Source organism: Ananas comosus, linkage group 13, assembly GCF_001540865.1.
Source record: "Ananas comosus cultivar F153 linkage group 13, ASM154086v1, whole genome shotgun sequence".
Taxonomy (NCBI): Eukaryota; Viridiplantae; Streptophyta; class Magnoliopsida; order Poales; family Bromeliaceae; genus Ananas; species Ananas comosus.
In genome coordinates this window covers 6,877,225-6,897,324 of record NC_033633.1, presented here as the reverse complement: position 1 = coordinate 6,897,324, position 20,100 = coordinate 6,877,225, and the positions used below count along the sequence as shown (strand labels likewise).

General features: G+C 36.3%; 1 protein-coding gene across 3 annotated transcripts in view; it reads right to left on the bottom strand.

Moving 5' to 3' along the window:
* Positions 1 to 19,305, bottom strand: part of LOC109719407 (putative methyltransferase C9orf114) — a 34,315-nt gene extending 15,010 nt beyond the window's left edge. Inside the window, exons 1-8 of one of the 3 annotated variants that reach the window (XM_020246068.1) lie at positions 18,981 to 19,305; positions 18,759 to 18,886; positions 9,079 to 9,485; positions 8,773 to 8,820; positions 7,873 to 8,049; positions 7,651 to 7,717; positions 5,153 to 5,211; positions 2,677 to 2,755 (exon numbers count right to left, since the gene is read on the bottom strand). In XM_020246068.1, the coding sequence (XP_020101657.1) occupies positions 2,677 to 2,755; positions 5,153 to 5,211; positions 7,651 to 7,717; positions 7,873 to 8,049; positions 8,773 to 8,820; positions 9,079 to 9,294 (646 nt within the window). In that variant the 5' untranslated portion in view covers positions 9,295 to 9,485; positions 18,759 to 18,886; positions 18,981 to 19,305. The remainder of the gene's footprint in view (positions 1 to 2,676; positions 2,756 to 5,152; positions 5,212 to 7,650; positions 7,718 to 7,872; positions 8,050 to 8,772; positions 8,821 to 9,078; positions 9,486 to 18,758; positions 18,887 to 18,980) is intronic. The other 2 variants (XM_020246067.1, XM_020246069.1) reach the window with 2 other exon arrangements.

The following is a 20,100-nucleotide window of genomic DNA, read 5'->3' as shown; positions in this document are numbered from 1 at the left end:
ATTCTACATAATATTTTTGCACTTGATCTTGATTATTTATATATATTTGAGCTATTTATTCCATTCATGTTGAATATGTCCATAAATCGACCATGAAATTGATAAGATAATGGCGTGTACTTTTCAAGAGTTGAAAATTTGAGACAATATTATTGTTGATTAATTCCTAAATGCTCCCAGTTGGTAGATCATTATAGGGACGATGATTGATCCGATTAGATGAGTATACGTGTTGCTTCCCTTTTGGGATAATGAGTCTCAAGTCATCAGTGTAGGGACACTGGAGCGAACGTGTATGTGGTTGTTAGAGAACAAGAGTACCGAGTGTGACCAACTACAAAAAATTACATGTCTACTCACTTGTCAGTGACTGGTTCCATACTATGCTATGATTAATCCAATTAGATTAGTATACGTTTTTCTTCCCTTTTGGGATAATGAGTTTCAAGTCATCAGTGTAAGACACTAGAGCGAACGTGTATGTGGTTGTTAGAGAACAAGGGTACCGAGTGTGACCAAGTACGAACATTACATGTCTACTCACTTGTCAGTGACTGGTTCCATATTTCAATGATATGACCGATCTAACCAGGTGGACTGTACAACCGTTGCGTCACTGACATATCGATATATTTATCCAACCCTTACTCTTGTACTAGTTACTTTGACACCGTCTACTAGTTGAGCTGACAAGTTCACAGCCCCTACTCGTTTGGAAAGGGAAAGAAACAAAAATCCCTTTATTCTTCCCCTTATACGAATCGCTCGCAATCTCTTCATCTCGATGCCGTAAACCTGTGATACCACGGCCATTTAATGTGAGGCTACATTAGTTTGACTATGCCACAAACTCTGATCCTACCTATAGGTTTTAGTTGACATATGTTGGTTGCAATAGATTCATATTAAGAATAGATGTGTTTATAGAAAATTTATTGCTCTCCATAGAGAGACAATCAATCCTATGTTATTTGTAAGCCAAAGCTTAGAAATTCTCAAATGGGGTAATATAGTGCATGGAAAGGAGTTTCTAAGAACAACCATAAGAGCTTCTGCCCTATCAATTTGTCATATGACAAGTAATGGGGCTTGACGAATATTTCATGGCCTTTACTCAATCAGAACTATATGACAAAAGAATTATATCATACAGTAACCGCACCTTGAGGTTGAGTCCCATATTCACTTCTAACTAGATTGCCACTACATACTGCTAGGCCACAACAAAGGATTGTGAGACTTGTGAGAATAATTACAGACAATTAATTATTCTCCAAAGGTAGAATCAAGAGAAGTTTTGATCCATAGAAATGAGTTACGGTGATGATGTAAAATGGGGATCGCATCGTACATCTCACTGCCAGCAAAATTGAACATATTAGGTCACACATAGAAGAGATCACATGTGATCGTGGTTAAGGAGAATAAAAGAGTAGAGGCCGGGCAAGTGTAAGGCTCAAGATGATGAACAGTTTTTAACAACGATGGTCGACTTTGTAGGGCTCTCTACCTGCGCAAGGTGAAAAATCTGTCTAATTAGATTAGTTAGATCGATTGCTAGCATGCTACCATTCTCTCAAAAGAAAAGACACAAGGTGATATTTAGTTTAAAACATTAAAATTGTTGCATTTTCTTCCGCTGCTTGCATGTGTTTTCTTCCAGCTTTTAGATATATAATTGGAAGGCTAAATTACAGAAAACCTCCACTGTCAATACCCGTTTTTTCACTTTTCCCCCATGTCATTCAAAAATCTACACTTTGCTTTCTTTAAAAATAAAAAATGTTCACAAGGGGTACGCTGTGACAAAATGACCAAATTGCCCCTCATTCTCTTCATCTCTTCCCCAAGCTGAAGCCTCTCCTCCGTAGCCGTAGCCTCTCCTCCGTTCTTCACGCCTCCCTCGACCCCAGCTCCGACTCCATTTCCTCCGCCTGCTCCTCCGCTCCTCCAGCACCCTCGCCACCCCTCCATTTCGGCGATTGTAGGGAGAAAGATCGGGGTGGGCGTGGACGAAGAGATGAGTGAGTGTGAGGGTGAGGGCATGTGTGTGGACATGGATAAAAGGGTGGGCGAGGCAGCGGGCGAGGACGTCGGTGAGGAAGGATCAGGGTTTCAAGGGTATTTTGGGTATTAAAAATAGGATATAAATGGAACCTTAATAGAACACTAACGGCGGAGGCCGAAGTGAACATTTTTCAACTTTTAAGGGGAAAAATTGTTGATTTTTGAATGACAAGGGGGAAAAGTGAAAAAACGGGTATTGACAGAGGGTTTTCTATAATTTAGCCTAATTGAAAATATAGTGATTGAACGATCCCAAGGATCAAGGCGCTTAGCAATTTGTTTTTTAACAAAAAATTTTAATGCTATTTCACACAACTCCATTGATTACCAGTAGTATCCAATAGTATTCACTATTCAACAATGTTCTATTCCAGGGTCAAACCAAATAAAACAACTGCTTTAGGAGTAAATGTTTCAAACTTAGAAAAGAATTCAATTCCTCTGCGAGAAGTTACCATCTTACAAGCCATAGTATAACATCCAAGCTTTGTAACAAAAGGAGCACTAACTAAATTTGTCTTTCAATAGAAAGGTTAATGCAAAATATATGCAAATCTAACACAGTCAAATTAAATACGAATAACTTTAACAGCTAAAAACTTGTATTACCTGTTCCAATATTACGATTGGTCCCCATAGCTACGGTTACCCGCTTTCCAGGTTCAATGACTTGCTCAACCACAACATTCTGCATAAAATTACATTCCACAGTGATGATACGAGATATACTTGAGCAAAGTTTCAAAGTTTGAGCAAAGTTTCAAAGTTCATGAATGCAGCACGATGTCAACTTTAGCTTCGCTTTGTTTTCCACCAATCTTAGTTCAAGCTTGACGAAATATCTTTGTTTGCAATCTTTTTGAATATTTTTATTATGTTTCTCCACCTACCAATTCTCCTCTATTATGCAGGCTAAGTTCAACCCTTTGACATTTCCCAATATCAGTTGCTCCATATCACTCTCTAAGAACCAAGATAGTCGATTGCCTCATATTCATCTGTAAAATACTCCAAAGACAACATAGTTTCCCTCAAATAGATGGAGGCCCTTATTTTGAGCACATGCACATTCAATCATAATACCTTTAAATCCTAACCTTTCGATACTAAAACAACTATACCTTCTAAATTCCACAAAAGATGCAAAACCCCAAGTACCACACCAACAACTATTAAATTTCATCTACCTTTAGGGCATGTTTGTTTCGCCTTTTCTTCACACAAGAATCGAAATGGGAATGAATGATTCCGTTTGTGAGTATTTGGTGTGCAAGAGTTACATTCCAATTCCAATTCTGATTCCGATTCCGATTCCGATTCCAATTCCGAAGATAATGGGAATACCCCAATTACCCATTTCTTCCAATCCCGCAGAGGGAATTGGAAATTGCATCTAGGCACACTGAATACTTATTCCGAAAGTACCTCAATTATATTTTATATTTGTTATTTGAAATTAAGTTTAATTTTTTTAACTTCAAGTGTTAATTAAAATATATGCTTAAATTTAGAAATTGAATTTTAATTTAGATTTTGGTTTGGGCTCAAAATTGAAATTTAAATTCAATCAAGCATTTTGAATTTGATCTATCAATTTAAATTTAAATTCAACTTTACATTTAAATTTTACATTCAAATATTAAATTTTAAATTTTATTTAAATTTTAAATTAAATTCATGGATTCAAATTGGAATTTAAAATGTAATTTTTAAGTTTAAATTTGAATCACATCGTAAATTAGTTTTATGTTTTGAATTGTCAGAGCCTTGCTAGCACGAGGGAGATCCAGGATCATGGCAAGGACATTGATTGATAGCTAGAGAGGTCTCGCCCACTTTGGACCATATAAAGGTTGTCCCTATTTTCATATTTTGGAGAGTCATTGTGTGTAATGATGTATATAAACTAGACAAGTACTTGCATTTAACTCGAGAGATATGTCTGAGAGATGCATCCTATTTTGGAGATGAGTATGTATTAGAGTTATGTTTTATTTCGGAGTTGTACTTGTGTTTGAGATGCATCTTTTGAGGTTGGTGCATGAATATAAAAGATAATGTTTTAAGTTTAGTTAGTTGTGGTTATTTACACTTTGATACCCAACTAGTATTGTAAATATCATATTGTGTTGGTGATGGTTGATTGATTGTAGACGTTTAGTATGTGCGGGGGTGATCACCCATGGCGGGTCTTTGCACGTGCAAGAGATAAGCTTTCACTATGGCCCGGGGGTGTGACAGATTAAGTTGCTCTCAATTTTAAATTTTAAGTTTTTTTAAAAAATTTACATTTAAAATTTTAGATTGACATTTTAAATTTTGATGTAAAGTTTTAATATTTAATTTTTTAGTTTGAATTGAAGTTACAAATTGAATACTATGTTTTATGTAGCAAACTCTACCTTAAATTTAATTTATTTTATATTTTAATTTAAATTTTATATTACTTATGTTTTTAACCAAAATATTTTTAATCTAAACCAAACAACGAAGACAAGAATCAACTACTCTGATTCCTATTGTTATTCTAAACCACATATATTGGGGGATTTTACCATTCCATTTCTGATTTTGGTCCATTCCGATTCCAATTCCTATTTGAGCCAAACGCATCATTTACCTCCAAGATCAAACATAAATCTTCTGCACTGAAACTAAACTTGATAGGACAAATGCACAGATAACCTTTAGTCCATAAGTCCAAGGTGCAGTTTTTCAATTAACAACTGCTGTAAGTACCATTATTACTGATATTTTCAAACTTTTGGCTTAATCAAGTTGAGATTGGTTAAGTTGTTAGTCATTAGCTTTTTAATTTGACAATTGATTTAGGTAATCTGACCGATACTTAACCCTGCAAAGATAGGAAAAAAGTTCTTTTAAGAACTAGTATTCCGATTATCCTGCCATCGGAAGAAACTCAATTCTAATTACATACTCAATATTTTGCACTACAGAATCAAACACAAACTAATGAAAATTGAAATGCAGAAGTTAACGTAGTACATGATTAAACCAAGGAAACTAGAGTAAATGCATACACCAAGAAGAGGCAGAAAAGGGGGGGAGGAGGGAAAAAGCATACCTTACTTAAACCAACATCCACAAGGGTGCCCTCTGCACAACTCTCATCCAATGTCACACCTGTACATAGAGTGTCAGCCTGATATTGAATCCAACAAAAGTTCAACAAATGTTACCAGGAAAAAAAAAAAAAATCAATGCTTGAAAAAACCCAAGGGCCAAACGGCTGTTGGAGCATAGCCGCAAGGTGCATGCGCGTGCTAGAAAGAGGTGAGGCACACTTTATTTAAAAATAAAAAAAAACTAAAAAAAAAAACTACTCCATCCTATTCCGACATAACATAAGATAAAGGTATAACTCTATTTAAAAAAAATAATAATAATAAAATACTATTTAAGAAAAACAAATTTTACTTCCATCAAGAGAGAGAGAAAGAATTAAAATAGGGTATAACCTTATTTTATTAAATAAAGCAAACGATAGGGAGTTAAATCATCCTTCTACTCTAAAAAGAAATAAAAAAGAGACAGAAATACAGAGGGCGTAACTATGTTTTACTTGAAAAACAAAAGTAATATTGTTTAAGAAAGAAACAAATTTTACTAGTCTTTCCTATTCCCACATTTATACAAGAGAGAGAGAGAGAGAGAGAGAGAGAGAGAGAGAGAGAGAAATGAAGACATGAGAGGGAGGTGGCGTCGTGGCAGCAGAGGGTGATGGCAGCAAGGGAATCAACGGGAGAGGAAAGGAGAACCGAGGGGAGGGAATAAGCGGAGGAGCAGATGTTGACGGAGAAGCAGAGCGGAGGAAAGAAAGAATAGAGGCAAGCAAGAGAGAGAGAGCGACTACGAGATAGATCGAAAAGAGAGGGCGAGCAGAGATAACCAAACCCACTTAACTTTAGGGTTTCTCAACATAGTAATTTAGCGATTAAAGTTTCTCATTTGTTTAAACCCAATAAAGATGGACCCAAACCCAATATTCTCAAAATGCACCTTGCCAATTCCTAGCGCCTCGCCTAGGGGCTACCTACAGGTAGGTGGGCCCTGTGCCTAGGCACAGAGGCATGCGTTAGGCGTGCTTTTTAAACAATGAAAAAAACAAAGGCAGAGATAGATCCCAATTTGCAGGCCCTAGGCGAATCAATTTGCAGGCACTTTTTAAACACTGAACCAGTAGCTATATTGTTATAAGCTGCTCTACTGAATGAGATAGATCTCAATTTGCAGGCAATCCAAATCTACGAATCCTCCAAATGGAGGTAGTATTAACACTTAAAAATTAAAAACAAGAGTTTCATCACTCATTTAGCCACCGTTTGGTTGGGGGTTAAGGGGTGGAATAACCCCTTAAACCCCAATTTATACCCAAACACCACTCTTTTGGTAACCCCATCCTAAACCGGGTTAGTGGGGTTTACTAACCCCACTCCCCCTCCCAACTTTAACCCCGCACGCATCCCAAGCCCTCACCTTTTTTTTCTTTATCAATCATTAACCCCACTCCCCCTCCCAACTTTAACCCCGCACGCATCCCGAGTTCTCACCTTTTTCTTCTTTATCAATCATTATCTTCTTATCCCACCTACTCCAACCAAACACTTTTTTTCACTATCCTAGACTAACTCCAACCTCCAACCAAACACAAAAAAATTTTAACACCATTTTAATCCTGAACTTAACCCTATCCCTGGAATAGCTACTTTTTCTTAACCCCGAACCAAACGGGGGCTTATAGTATGGGCATGAAATAATGAGAAAGGCCAGGTCATGGCATAATTTATTTGACATGAATTTTGTAATAGAGCTAAACAAACAATTAGAATCCACATACACGAGCTCGAACAAATGTTTAATTTCCATCTTTTGCAGAGAAGAAAGTAAAGTTGAGCCCTAGAAAAGGAGGAGACAAATAAGTTTAGAAGTAAATCGACTAAATTACCAAGCAATAGATTGAAAATTAACAAGCCCAAAACAATTCAACTCGAAAGTTAGTCAAGTTGACTTGACATAAAGACGTCAGGAGGTTATGTTCCATTCATACGCTAGAAATAAAAAGAAAACCAGAGATAGGGACAGTGTTACAATATTGAACAGTACTAATGATACCAATAAGCATAAAGCTACCAAAAAATGCCAAGTAACATAGTACTCCCGTTTCCATTTTTCGTGACCTTATTACCAAGAGAAAGTAGCAAGCGACCAACAATCCAGCTCTAACCAATGATAAATCAAAAAGAAAAGCAAAATCTTCTTAGACAAACTACTCCAGTAATCCAGTTCCCTCCTAAAGTATGCCAGCACATCATACTAATTGCAGACACTACTCAATCATGATTAGTTACTTGCTCTGCAAAGTCTCAAGTCCTTGTTGAGAGTGTAACATGTGCTAGATAGGACGAAAGGTACAACTGCTTATATCCTTCCCATAATAGAATTCTAAGCCCAATAAAAACTCCAATCTGTACTCCAAATAACTCTATCCCTTCTTACTAAATCAAATAGTAGGAAGCTAAAAATTTTCTCGAAAAAAAAGTTAGCAGCTAAAAAAGACATTACCTTCACGATACAGAGACCATTCATGCTTGCGCACATGGTGAGGAGCATCAAGAGGGGGAAGTAGGCCCTGTCAAATAAAATTCTATATAAAGTAAATAGAAATCTGGCAAAGCAAACAAGCCATGTTAAGTAAAATTTTTAAACAATACTATGAAATGAGTAAATAGAAATGCAAAACAAACGAAAGCTATTAAGTTAACATGCATTGAAAAAGTTCCCTACCACAAACCGTAAGCTTTTGTGCATTGGAAAGAGCCTACGCCTAAGATATTGTGGTGTATCCAAGTACCGCAAAATCCTCACAAGAAAATGCGCACTGCTCTCATCCTCATTGCCGTTCTTCATTACTGTAGGTATAGAATCATCATCTGGTGTAGCTTGGTTATCAAATACCACCACCTGCTTGCATAGAAAAAAAAAAAAAAAAATTCTCTTTGAATAGTTTGTCGCTTAAAAGCAAAGAAAAACCCCTAGAAATTTTGTGAATTGCATAATACTCTCCTTGATAATCAATACCTACAAAATACACTCTGATTTTCTTGATTTTATAAAAAAATCTTTTTGGAAGGCCGCAATGTAAGCGTTGGGTAAGATGACAAAATTGCACCTCTGACCAAGGATAGGAAAAGGATTGAGAAAGATGAAGAGCACTTTTAGTGTCTAAACTTTATTGAATAATTTGTTATATATTTCAATAGAACCGTACCGGAAGAAAACTGGTTGAGGGAGTGTTTTGTTTTTTTAACTGGAAGTGGAAAAGTGAAGTTCCAAGTACTTGGCTTTAAAGTGAACTCAAAATCTTACAATTGGACTTGGTATTTATACATTTGGAATGTCACTTTATCTTTTCCACCTTCATTCAACCAAACAAAATTAACAAAAATAGCACCAATTTTGAACTATAGTTGGTGGCTACTCAATAATTCCACCCAAATAAGTGATACGGTGAAAGGGGTTGAAGAAGTTTTCTGCAGGTTTCAACTTTTGATTATCAATGGGGTATTGTGCAGCTGGTGATATTTCAAGAGTAGTTTTCCGCATTTTATCCTTGGTTGTAATATCAAATTCACAGCTATATGGAATGACAAAGTGTTCATAAAAGTACCCAAGAGAAAATCTGACCTCATCGATGCAGAAGATGGTGGCGGCACGAGCAACTTGACCTGCCAGCTGAGCACAAGAATAATTCAACGGAAGTAACATTACAATAATCACATAACACTTAAAATAAAAAAAATAAAAAAAAAAAGCTTGTTATCGTGTAACTCTGGTCGGGAGCGTTAAAGGCCTCATCCTAGATTCCAGATTCATGGGCAACTTGGAACATAATGTTCTTCATTGACAAGAAGCCATAAGAGCATTTTCAAAATAGTATTATACAACAAAACCATGAAACAGAATGCCCATAAAGTAACTACAACTACATACGCGGGTGGCAAGTTCGAGGGATTGAGTGTTGTCGATGATGGAGGCAGCAACTGCGATGCTCACCGTCGATTTCTCCTTCTTCACTATCTCCTTTTCCTCTTCCTCCTCTACTTTCTTCCTCTTCCTTTTGTTCTTCTTCTTACTACTTTGGTTATCCACATTGTTGTGATGGTGGAACGGGATGCCGCTCATGACAACCTCTAATTCTTCTCTCATGGCCTGTTTGGAAGCTAAATTTGTGTCGACTCTTGTTGGAGCTGTTTCACTTTGATTACCAATATTCTTATTTAGGTTTCGTACTCCAGCTGGTTTCTTCAGTTTCTGTGTGGGGACTGTCCCTACTCCTTACTGGTTCGAGAAATTCGACATGCCTTTCATTTCTGCTATGACGCCGAACCCGGCTTCCGCTGGTCAAAGGTTTAGAACAGGTTAGTTGCATAGTTCATTCAAGTTCTCACTTTTTTCTGTAATCATATTAACATTTTAGTAAAAAAGTAGAAAATAGTGGCGTTTGATTGGATTGAAAGGGTGTAAGATTTACACTAATCTCGATGTGTACGGGATGCATAGCTCTTGGGGCGCACAAGGCACACATTTGATTCGCAGGCACACATTTGATTCGCACTATCTATATTAGATTATTTTGAATTTTATACAAATGACAGCACTTGGATACTGTTGGTTAGCAATCCAGTCTAAAATTTTTTATTCCGAAAGAAATAGAATTAGTAATCCCGTCGGAAATTTTTTATTCCGACGGAAAGAGTCCCTCAAAAAGAAAGAATCTTTATTAACGAGGAGGCCCGGGAGGGGGGAGCGGGCATCTCTTATTCTCAAGTGCCGGAATCTATAAAGGTTTTCAAATTACTCTTATTTTCAAATCTAATTAAAAATTTATTAATTTTTAAAATCCAAATAATAAATTAACATTTTAAATTCAATTTCAATTCTAAATTTAGATTTTAAATTCATATTTTGCATTCTATTTTCATATTCAAGTTTAGATTTTTAATTCAAGTTTGAATTCAATTTCAAATTTAGATTTTGAATTTGAATTTCAAATTCAATTTTATATTTTAATTTTGAACTCAAATTTAAAATCTGAATTGTCAAATTCAAATTTAATTTGAAATTAAATTTTAAATTTAAATTTAATTTGAAATGGAAATTAATTTGATTTCAAATTTTAAATTCAAATCCAGATTAGAAATTTAAATTAAATCAAATTTCAAAGTCAAATTTGAATTTTAAATTCGTAATTAGATTATGAATTCAATTTTAAATTTAATTTTAAAATTTGAATTCAAATTTTCAATTTAAATCCATATTCTAAATTCAAAGTTTTAAATATTAAATTTAGATTCAAATTTTGAATTTAAAAATTTTAAATTTCAAACTCAAACTCTTATTTTGAATTTAAATTTTAAAATAAAATTCATCACCATTTCTAGGTTGGTCATCCAATTCTTATCCATTACAGCAAAACAATTGAAATAATAATAAAAAATAATTTGTTCAATACCAATGCATAGATATAAAGTTTAATGATTAACATAGTTTAGTGATTATAAAACTAAAATCTTAACAAAAGTTGAGAATAGAAAAAATTATTGGAAAGGGATATAGTATGATTCAAACAGAAGAAGTAGAAGATGACCACAGCTGCGGCAATCCCACGAGTGATTTCTTCCTTCACTTGCTATTCTTAATAAAAAAAACGAATATAAATATATAAATTTAAGAAACCAAATTTCATAATTTTTTTAAATTATAATAAAATCCATCGAGCGGATATAAAATGAATAGTCAAAATCAAACAACCTCCTAAAATTAGAGGATCAGATTCTTTAATTTAAGATTGGAGTCATTGATCTTAATCTAGATAGTGAATAAAATTTTCTATCAAAAATTCAACTGATTTCGATTATTTTACATTGTTAAGCTAGCAACTATCCTATATCAGCCATTAAAAGTTGTCAACTTTGAGATCTTTTGATCGGAAGGTACATGATGTCGAAAAATTATGAAATTTCATTTCTACAATTTTAAAATGGTTTAGATAATGCTTAACAATATGGATCGTTGATTCGGAAGATCTATCATCGAAAATGACTTATGAGTACGAACTCTATCATACTCATAAGACTATAATAGCCGGACCGATGCAGAACCAAATTCAAAGAGGGTTCGGCCGAGTCATCTTTTATTTATTTGCGTCAACTTTTGCATTAGGGTTGATTGAGTTGTTTAGGTTTCAATTATTTTTTTCTAATTTTCGAAATTATTTTATTTGCTAATTTGTTTTAATCAGTTTTAAAGATTTTTTTTTAGGATTTATCATATGGAATATATCTCTAAAAATTAGGGATATAGTTTGGGTTTTTTTTAGATATAAATAATGGAATTTGAATTAGATTAGGATTATCCTTTGAAGGTTATAAATATATCCTATGCCTTGTAATTTAGAGCCGAGTTATAATGGACTAAAATTGGGTTTGTGTTTTGACTGCGATCATGATATCTTCTTCCCCCTCCCCTTCTCCGTCGTGTGCGCCGGCAAAATTCTTCTTCCTAAGAGGCTCTATCTTCCTTTTCTCTTTTTCTCTTTTTCTTCTTTTCTCCTTTCCCCTATTTCTCTCTTATCCTTCTTCTAAATTTGCTTTTCCTATTATTAGCTATTTTCTTTGATTTTCTCTTAATATTTTTTAAAAAAATTACAAAATAAAAGAAAATCGTCAAAACCTTCTTACTAGAGCCGTACTACTTTTTTTATTTTTCCTTTTTTAAAATTACGAAAATTAATTTAAAAATTCATTAATTCTTTTATAAATTTAAAAAAAAATCTGAAAACTAATCAAAAAAATTTAGAAAATTCTAAATTTGGTTTAAATTGATTTTGGGCTCATCACTTGCAAGATAGATAAGGGTTTTCTTAATTTGTCCTGCATCAATTTTGGTATCAGAGCAAAGTTGATGAATAAATTAATTTTCAAAATGCCAACAAACATAGAACTTAGTTCAATGCTTGAAAATTTTAAATTTTCTAGCAACACTCGTTTTGAAAAGTTAGAAACTAATTTGCAATCGACTAACCAACAAGTAGCGAAAATCAAACAACTACTTGAAAACCTAATTCATTCTAAACCTCCATCGTCCACGGGCTCTTCCCTAATATCTGGAACTTCTGCGACTCCGTCCCGTCCTTACCTCCTATTACACCTCAATCTGTTCAAAATACCCTCCCACAAAACATGAATTCTATTTCTTTTACTTCTTATTTCAAAACTGCTATGAGATATGATGGTGTTGCTTGTCGAGTACAAATTAATCATCAGTTCTCTCATAATCTTATTTCAAGAAATTTGGTAGAAATTTAAATATTCTTTCGTGTTGTTGTTCATCTCCTTATCTTGTGTCTTATGATGGAACTGTTATCAAATCCAAATATATTAAATTCGGCATACTCACGATGCAAGACGAATACCAGGAGGAAATTGTAATGGTTAATATTGAGAGGTGAGATAATACTTAGACAACCATAGCATGAATCAAAAAATGCTTTTCTAGCCTTGGAGGAAAATAAGCATATTTTTCATGATAACAGCATTCAATATGCTATGTTTCCAAGAGTTAAGAAGCCGAAGTGGATGCAGCCTCATCTAATCATGTCCGACTCTTCACCACCTTCGTCGACTCCACAAACTTTAGAGCAATCTACGCAAATTAAGGGAGCGCCTATTATTCCACCTCTATTACCACTGCCGAAGACCATTCTTCGACCACAAGTTGAGTTTTAAACAACACTCATGATTGAGATGGTGTTAATAAAGATTATACGACATTCAAGCATCGAACTGCATCATCATATCTGCATCATGGTTAGGTGCTCTCAACTTCTTCTTCTAATTATGTTAATCTCGAGGACGAGATCCTGTGGAGCGGAAGCGCATGATGTAGAACCAAATTCAAAGAGGGTTCGGTTGAGTCATCTGTTATTTACTTGAGTCAATTTTTGCATTAGGATTGATTGAGTCGTTTAGGTTTTAATTTTTTTTCTAATTTTTGGAATTATTTTGTTTGTTAATTTGTTTTAGTCGGTTTTAAAGATTTTTTTTTAGAATTTACCATATGGAATATATCTCTAAAAATTAGGAATATAGTTTAGGTTTTTTTAGATATATTTGAATTAGGAAAGATCCCTAAAATAATGGAATTTGAATTAAATTAGGATTATCCTTTGAAGGTTATAAATATAGCCTATGCCTTGTAATTTAGAGATCAGTTATGATGGTGTAGCGTCCCTGGGGCTTAGCTGTTGAAATGACTGCAGTATCAGCGACCACTCGACACATTTGTAGAGTGTCGGGACGGGTCGTAGTCTTTTTGGCACAAAATGGACACAAAAACGGACTCAGCACACTCAAATAATTCAAAACTGAAGTTCTACCAGTTTAGGGCGCCCAGAAGTTGTTTAGGGCTCCCAGATTCGGAGTGTTGTGTAGTATGTGTTATTGCAGTCATTTTGAATCCAGTTTAGGGCGTCCGAAAGTTGAGTCTGATTTCTCCCTCGTGAATATCGAACATGTTCACACGTATCTTGTGGGAGGTGTGATCCGCTGGAACCGGATAGGGAGTATTGGACCGCCCTACAGCTGAGCCCACTTTTCTGGAGTATGGTCAGGGGCAGAACTAGGCACCCACTTCTGGGTTTAGGGCGCCCGAATCTAGGGATTTCAACTACAGTGCAGGATAGCCTTTGTTGTTCTTGTGGCTTATTTCACCTAACCAACTCCTCTATAAAAGCATTTGGACGACCGCTGAGGACTCTTTTCTTCTCTCCTTCAGAGCCAACTCCAAAGTTCCTCACCAAATCTTCCCCGACTCCTTAAAATCCATCTTTTTGCATTGGAGCATAAAGATTGCAGCAGAATTTCAGCATCAACCTTGGAGGAAACTTGGTGTTCTGTCTCTTGGATGTATCCGGCTGCTGTGGGAAGGCTAACTAGTGGATAATAGACCTAAGGAGGAGTGTGTGGAACAATTCTAACACCAAATAATCCAGGTTAGTATTATTGAATTGATGAAATTTACTCGAATCTGAGTAAATTGAGCTGAAATTGGGATTTTTGGTGGATTTATAGGATTTTCTTGATCCGATCCTGGTAATTGTTGGATTTTCGGATTTGGATTTGTTTCCCCCACTTTGCATCTCTGGTTTTGGAGCTTCTCTCACTCAAATTTTCAGATTTGAAGGTGAGTGTAATTCAGATTTTGAGTTATTTGAGCTTTAGATGCAGTTTTTGAGGTTTTTGATGAAATTATTGGGATTTTGAATCTAGATTTTGGTGGAGAGCTAATTACTGGATTTGGTTTGATCCTTCCCTCATCTCTCGATGTTTTAGACTCCTCTCCACTGGATTTATAAGTAAGAATTCTCGGATTCTAGCTTATTTGAGTGGAGTGCTTCAATGCTGGAATTCTGGATCCTGATCTGGACTCTCCTTTCTGGATCCAATTGCAAGGGAGGAACTTCGTGGCTTTTTTGGGAGCTCAATCTTGTGAGGGAGCTGAGGATTAGTTCACTTCAATCCTCTACACTACAAGGGATAAGTTTAGTGAAGTCTTCCTAACTTTAAACCCAGGATTAAGCAAAATTCCAAGTTGAACTCAAGCAGACTTGGAGCTGACAATGGCCAGATTTGGACTCGAGATTTGGGCATCCAGAACCTGCGGCTGAAGAGTCCAGAAGGGCTATGGAGGTTGTTCGAGTTGTTGGTTCTCGAGTCCTTCGCTCCGTGGTTGGATCAGCACTTGAGGTGGGTTAATATTAATCGAAGTCTTCAGAATTCCTCCTAAATTATAGAGATTTCAACATGCATAGTGTTATATTGATTATCCTATTAGTAGCTCGAATTCATGAAATTGCATGTTATTAGTTAAAATCTGAATTCGGAACTTCTGTTATGATTTTATATGTTTACGACATGCTGAACATGGGACTTGACTTAGGAGAAAACTTATAAAACCTACACATTTCATTTTTCGAAAAAGTTAATAGATTTAGCTTCAAGAACTGATTTCTCTTTTGTATCGCCGTTATTAGTGCGTCGTGGATACTTAGACTAGTGTAGGTTGAGATTACAGTCATGTTGAGATGCCGACCTCGTTTTTACAGCTTACAGTCGGGTGCCGTCAGGGGTCGGGTGCCGTCAGGGTTGACGGTGGACCCAGATCTATACTTGTTGCAACAGATTGTGCCGAGAGCACGTAAGCTTTCGTTCCTTCACCGGTTGATCTTCTGCATTGATCATAGCCTGTGAGCCTGCTTCAACTCGATAGAGACACGCTTGTACTCGGTTGGGTCGCACCCTGCCGCTCCGGAGTCTGGCTTTCTTGCCTTGATGTCGCAGTCGTCCCGTTTTGACATGTTACTTGGACCGGCCACCTCGAGGATGTGCGATATAGCTTAGGCACAGGCTGGACGGGCCATACAGGCAGTCCCTGTTGGATTGGGTCTGAGATGGCTATTTCTTAGTTAGCGATGCATGGGTACACAGAGAACATGATATGACTAGAGGTAGTATAGTGACATAGCAGCTGTAAAGTTTCTTTCAGCTTACCTTACTGTTCCTTTTACCTGCTAGCTATACTGTTGTCTCGTAGACTTAGTGGATAGGTCGTTGAGTTCAGTGACGGTACCCGCTGAGGACTACTGGTTTTATGGTAGTTCTCACACCCGCTATTATTATTCTTTTTGCAAAGCTTTCGACTGTCGTTGCCGCTTCTGATCGAGGTAAGGGAGCTGTGAGTTAGATTCTTGTCCACCCCGGTCATCGTGCTAGAGGAGCATCCTTTTGGAGACAGTTTCTTTTTGTAGCCATGTACATACAATTGCAGAGTGAGGAGATGAGTTTGTACCTCTTACTTTTGTATGCAATGATGTACTTTGGTCATATGTATGTACAGTTGGCCTTATATATGTATTTCAGCTTTATCAGTTTTGTTACCTTCTTGTAGTTGTACTTACATGGCTGCGAGTTCAGCTATCGCTTTGTGTACATGGAAAAATCCTGTGTATACGGCGGATCTGCTGGCGACCCCGAAAAAAGCTAGAATCCGGGACGTGACAAATGGAATAAAATCTGGGTTTGTGTTTTGACTGCGGTTATGATAACTTCTTCCCCCTCGCCTTCTTCATTGTATGCGCCGGCAAAATTCTTCTTCCTAAGAGGTTCATTTTTCTTTTTCTCTTCTTCGCCTTTTCTCCTTTCCTCTATTTCTCTCCTATCCTTCTTCTAAATTTGCTTTCCTTATTATTGGCTATTTTCTTCGATTTTCTCTTAATTTTTTATTAAAAAAATTGCAATATAAAAGAAAATCGCCGAAACCTTCTTGATAGAGTTGTACTACTTTTTTTTTCCTTTTTTTAATTACAAAAATTGATATAAAAAATCATTAAGTCTTCTACAAATTAAAAAAAAATCTAAAAATTAATCTAAAATTTTAAAAAAATTCTAAATTTGGTTTTAAATTGATTTTGGGCTCATCACTTACAAGATAGATTAGGGTTTTTTTAATCTGTCCTGCATCATCTTCGGCTCTCACCCGCAACTGGTGGTAACCTGACTGGAGATCAATATTCGAAAGGACAGAAGATCCTTGCAGCTGATCAAACAGATCATCGATGCGCGGCAAAAGATATTTGTTCTTGATGGTCACTTTATTCNATATATATATATATATATATATATATATAGAGTCCGGCTGCTATGCTATCGATAGCACCAAGCACTTGGTGCTATCAAGTTTTCTGCCGTTAGATTAACCCCTTTGATTATTTTTATCCGTTAGATTATACTATTTAACCAACCACCCACTCAACCCTAGGGGGCCCACATCATTCTAACCGCATATCTTTTAATCCAAGGGCAGAAAACTTAAGAGCACCAAGTCATTGGTGCTATTAATAGTATTCCAGCCTAGTTCTATATATATATATAGTTATATATACACACATAGAGTTCGGCTATGGTGCTTTTAAAAGCACAAAACACTTGGTGCTTGTAAGTTTTCTGCTGTTGGATCTACCCCTTTGACCATTTTCACTCGTTAGATCATGCAATTCGACCAACCATCGACTCAACCCTAGAGGACTACTATCATCCTAACCGCACATCCCTTAATCCTAGCGCCTAGGCGCCTAGGCGCGCTTTTTCAATCATTGTATGTATATGTATATGCGTATGTATGTATCTAGATTAGCATAGTAATAATATAATGTTAGAAGTAATGGTTAATGGGATTGGTAACAATAGTTTAATAAGCTATGTCCAATTTCTATCTCATTATTAAAAAAAAAAAAAAACCATGTCTCAAACAACCGTTTACAATTCAAAATTAAACTGTAAATCTTCTTGAACAAACAATGGCAATTGAAAGCTTCAATTGGATCTAGAATCAAAAAAAGAAAAATGTCCAACAAGATTAGAATCTAAAAGAAAAATTAATAATAATTAAGCAGAGAATAGTGATTGAATTGCCGTACTATCCCAAACTGTATCCTACTTAACTTCATGGTAATTTTTATCTTGTGTCTGGTTGGTAAATTTCAGAGAATAATAAAGAGAAACTACAAAATGATGGTGCTTTTTGGGCTTCTTTTGAACACTATTATATGATCTGGATCGAATGAAATACCAGATTTGCAAATTGTCATGTGCTGAGACTTGAATCAGATTGTCACTGGTTATTAAATACTAATTACATGGCTAGTAGCTTCTCTCTCCTATTCATTCGTTGAATTCGTAGTTGGTGAACATTTGCCACCAGTAGTATCTACTGTTTCAAAATTGCTATACATTTAGGCTGGAAGCTGTAATTCATAAAAGGCTCTTTCAAATCTTAAGCTCTGGAAAGAGTGTGGGTTCTAGTTGGGTGTGTGCTTTGTTGAATCAGCCTCACCTTTTAAAACGAACAACCTGCAGCAAATATTTCTCAATATTGCTCGCATTGATGTAATCTTTCTTGGCAGGTTTATGTTATCATTGGCACTGGTTCTACAGTTTGCAACTTGTTAATTTGTAACTGGTGAAGTTTGAGTCTCAGAAGATTTCTTTTAGATCTTCTATTTTTGGTTAAAATTACGCATGATTTGAAATTGGATTTGGCTTCTCCTGTTATTCCAACATGCAAGGAATAGTTGTGATTTTATTTTCTACTTATAATTGATTTCTGCTGTAGGGATAAATATATTTTGCTCGTCGCTCGGCGAAATATGAGCTTGCATCTATCATGATTAATATTGAGTAAGATTATCTTAATTTTGACCGAAGCTCAAAGATTGACGTGATTTTCGTGTATGGATTTCATGATTGGGTTCGTTTTTTCTTTCTTTCTTTCTGTAAACTCCATGACAAAGTTGAAGAGTAAGTCGGAAGAAATAAGAAACTGCACATAAGTTGTTTGTAGTTTGTCCTAAAAAATAAATTTGCTTACATATACACGGATTAAAAGGTACAGATTAACTAAACAATCTGAGCAAAGTCAATCAAACTCTGCCGAGATATCCATGCGTCGATAGGTACAGATTAGTAGAAATCTAATCACTAACTAGCCCGTACACATCAAACTAGTTTGTTGTGATGTTTGGCTATCCAACGTGACAAGCGGTATGGACTAACCAGCGGGTGCGGCGTGCGATGCTGACGAGCTGGGAACGCGGCGCTCCAGAGAACACCAAAAACCGTCGATCGCCTCCCTCGTCCCTGCCACCGCGAGCCACAGGAACACCAAAAACCCTCCCAAACGCCTACCCAAAAAAAAATAAAAAAAAAAAATTATGGATCACATGATCATGATCGTTGTGCCAGGTGGAGGGAGATGAGGAGGAGGATGCGTCTTACGTACGTCCGCACGTTGAGGGTGTCGTTGTGCCAGGAGAAGGCGCTGAGGAGGTCGTCGCGGATAGGTAGCGGTCGATGGTGAATTGGTTGTCGCCGAGCTCCTCGTACCTCACGAGGCGGAACCGACGCCGATCTCGCCGGGCGCCGTTTACGAGGACGTCGGCGGCGGCGTCGCCCTGGATCGCCGGAAGGCGCTTTACGGCCTTCTCCACGGACCCGGCGCACGCGGCGCAGCTCACCCCCGCCACCGACGACACCAACACCGCCCTCCTCTTCTCTATCCCCTGCGCGCCCGTAGGTTTGGGGGCAAGGTTGGGGTCGGGCGATGGGGAAAACTTAACTTTTTAAAAGAGTTCATGTAAGGATGTCAACGGTTCGGCTTCGGTGGGATTTTTAAAAATCCGAATCCGAACCCGAACCCGAAAACTAAATTAAAATCCATATTCGGACCCGAATCCGGCAGATTTTAAAAATTCATACCCATATCCGTACCTGACTAAAAACCTGAAATCCGAACTCGGACCCGAACCCGAACCCAGCGGATTTTAAAAATTCATACTGTTGAATGAAGATCTAAGAGATAAAAATTATTAAATATTTTATATATTATATAAATAAATAAAAATAAAGTATTTATATATATAATTTATTCGGGTTTGGGTTTGGGTTCAGGTTCGGGTCGGGTTCGGATTCGGATCGGGTAAATACAAAATTCATATCCGTATTCATATCCGTCCGGTTTTCATTTTCTATACCCATAACCAAATTTATATCCGTTTAGCTCGGGTAAATCCGTTCCGTTCGGGTTCAGGTTCGGGTAATATTTCGGGTATCCATGCCTATTGACATCCCTAGTTCATGGCCTGTTTGGATGCACGGTAAAAAAATCTTCGCGGAATTTATAAATTGTGATTTTGGTCCAAATAAAATAGAGAATCCTTTAACTCTAAAAAAATCCACGGATTCAATTTTTAAATTTTTTGGATGCGCATTGTGCAATTTCACGAGATTTCCCTAAATTTTAAAATCAAAAGTAAAAATTTAAAATTTAAAATTTCAATGAAATTTCAAATTTAAAATTTGAAACTTAAAATTTAAAAATTAAATTTGAAAATTAAAA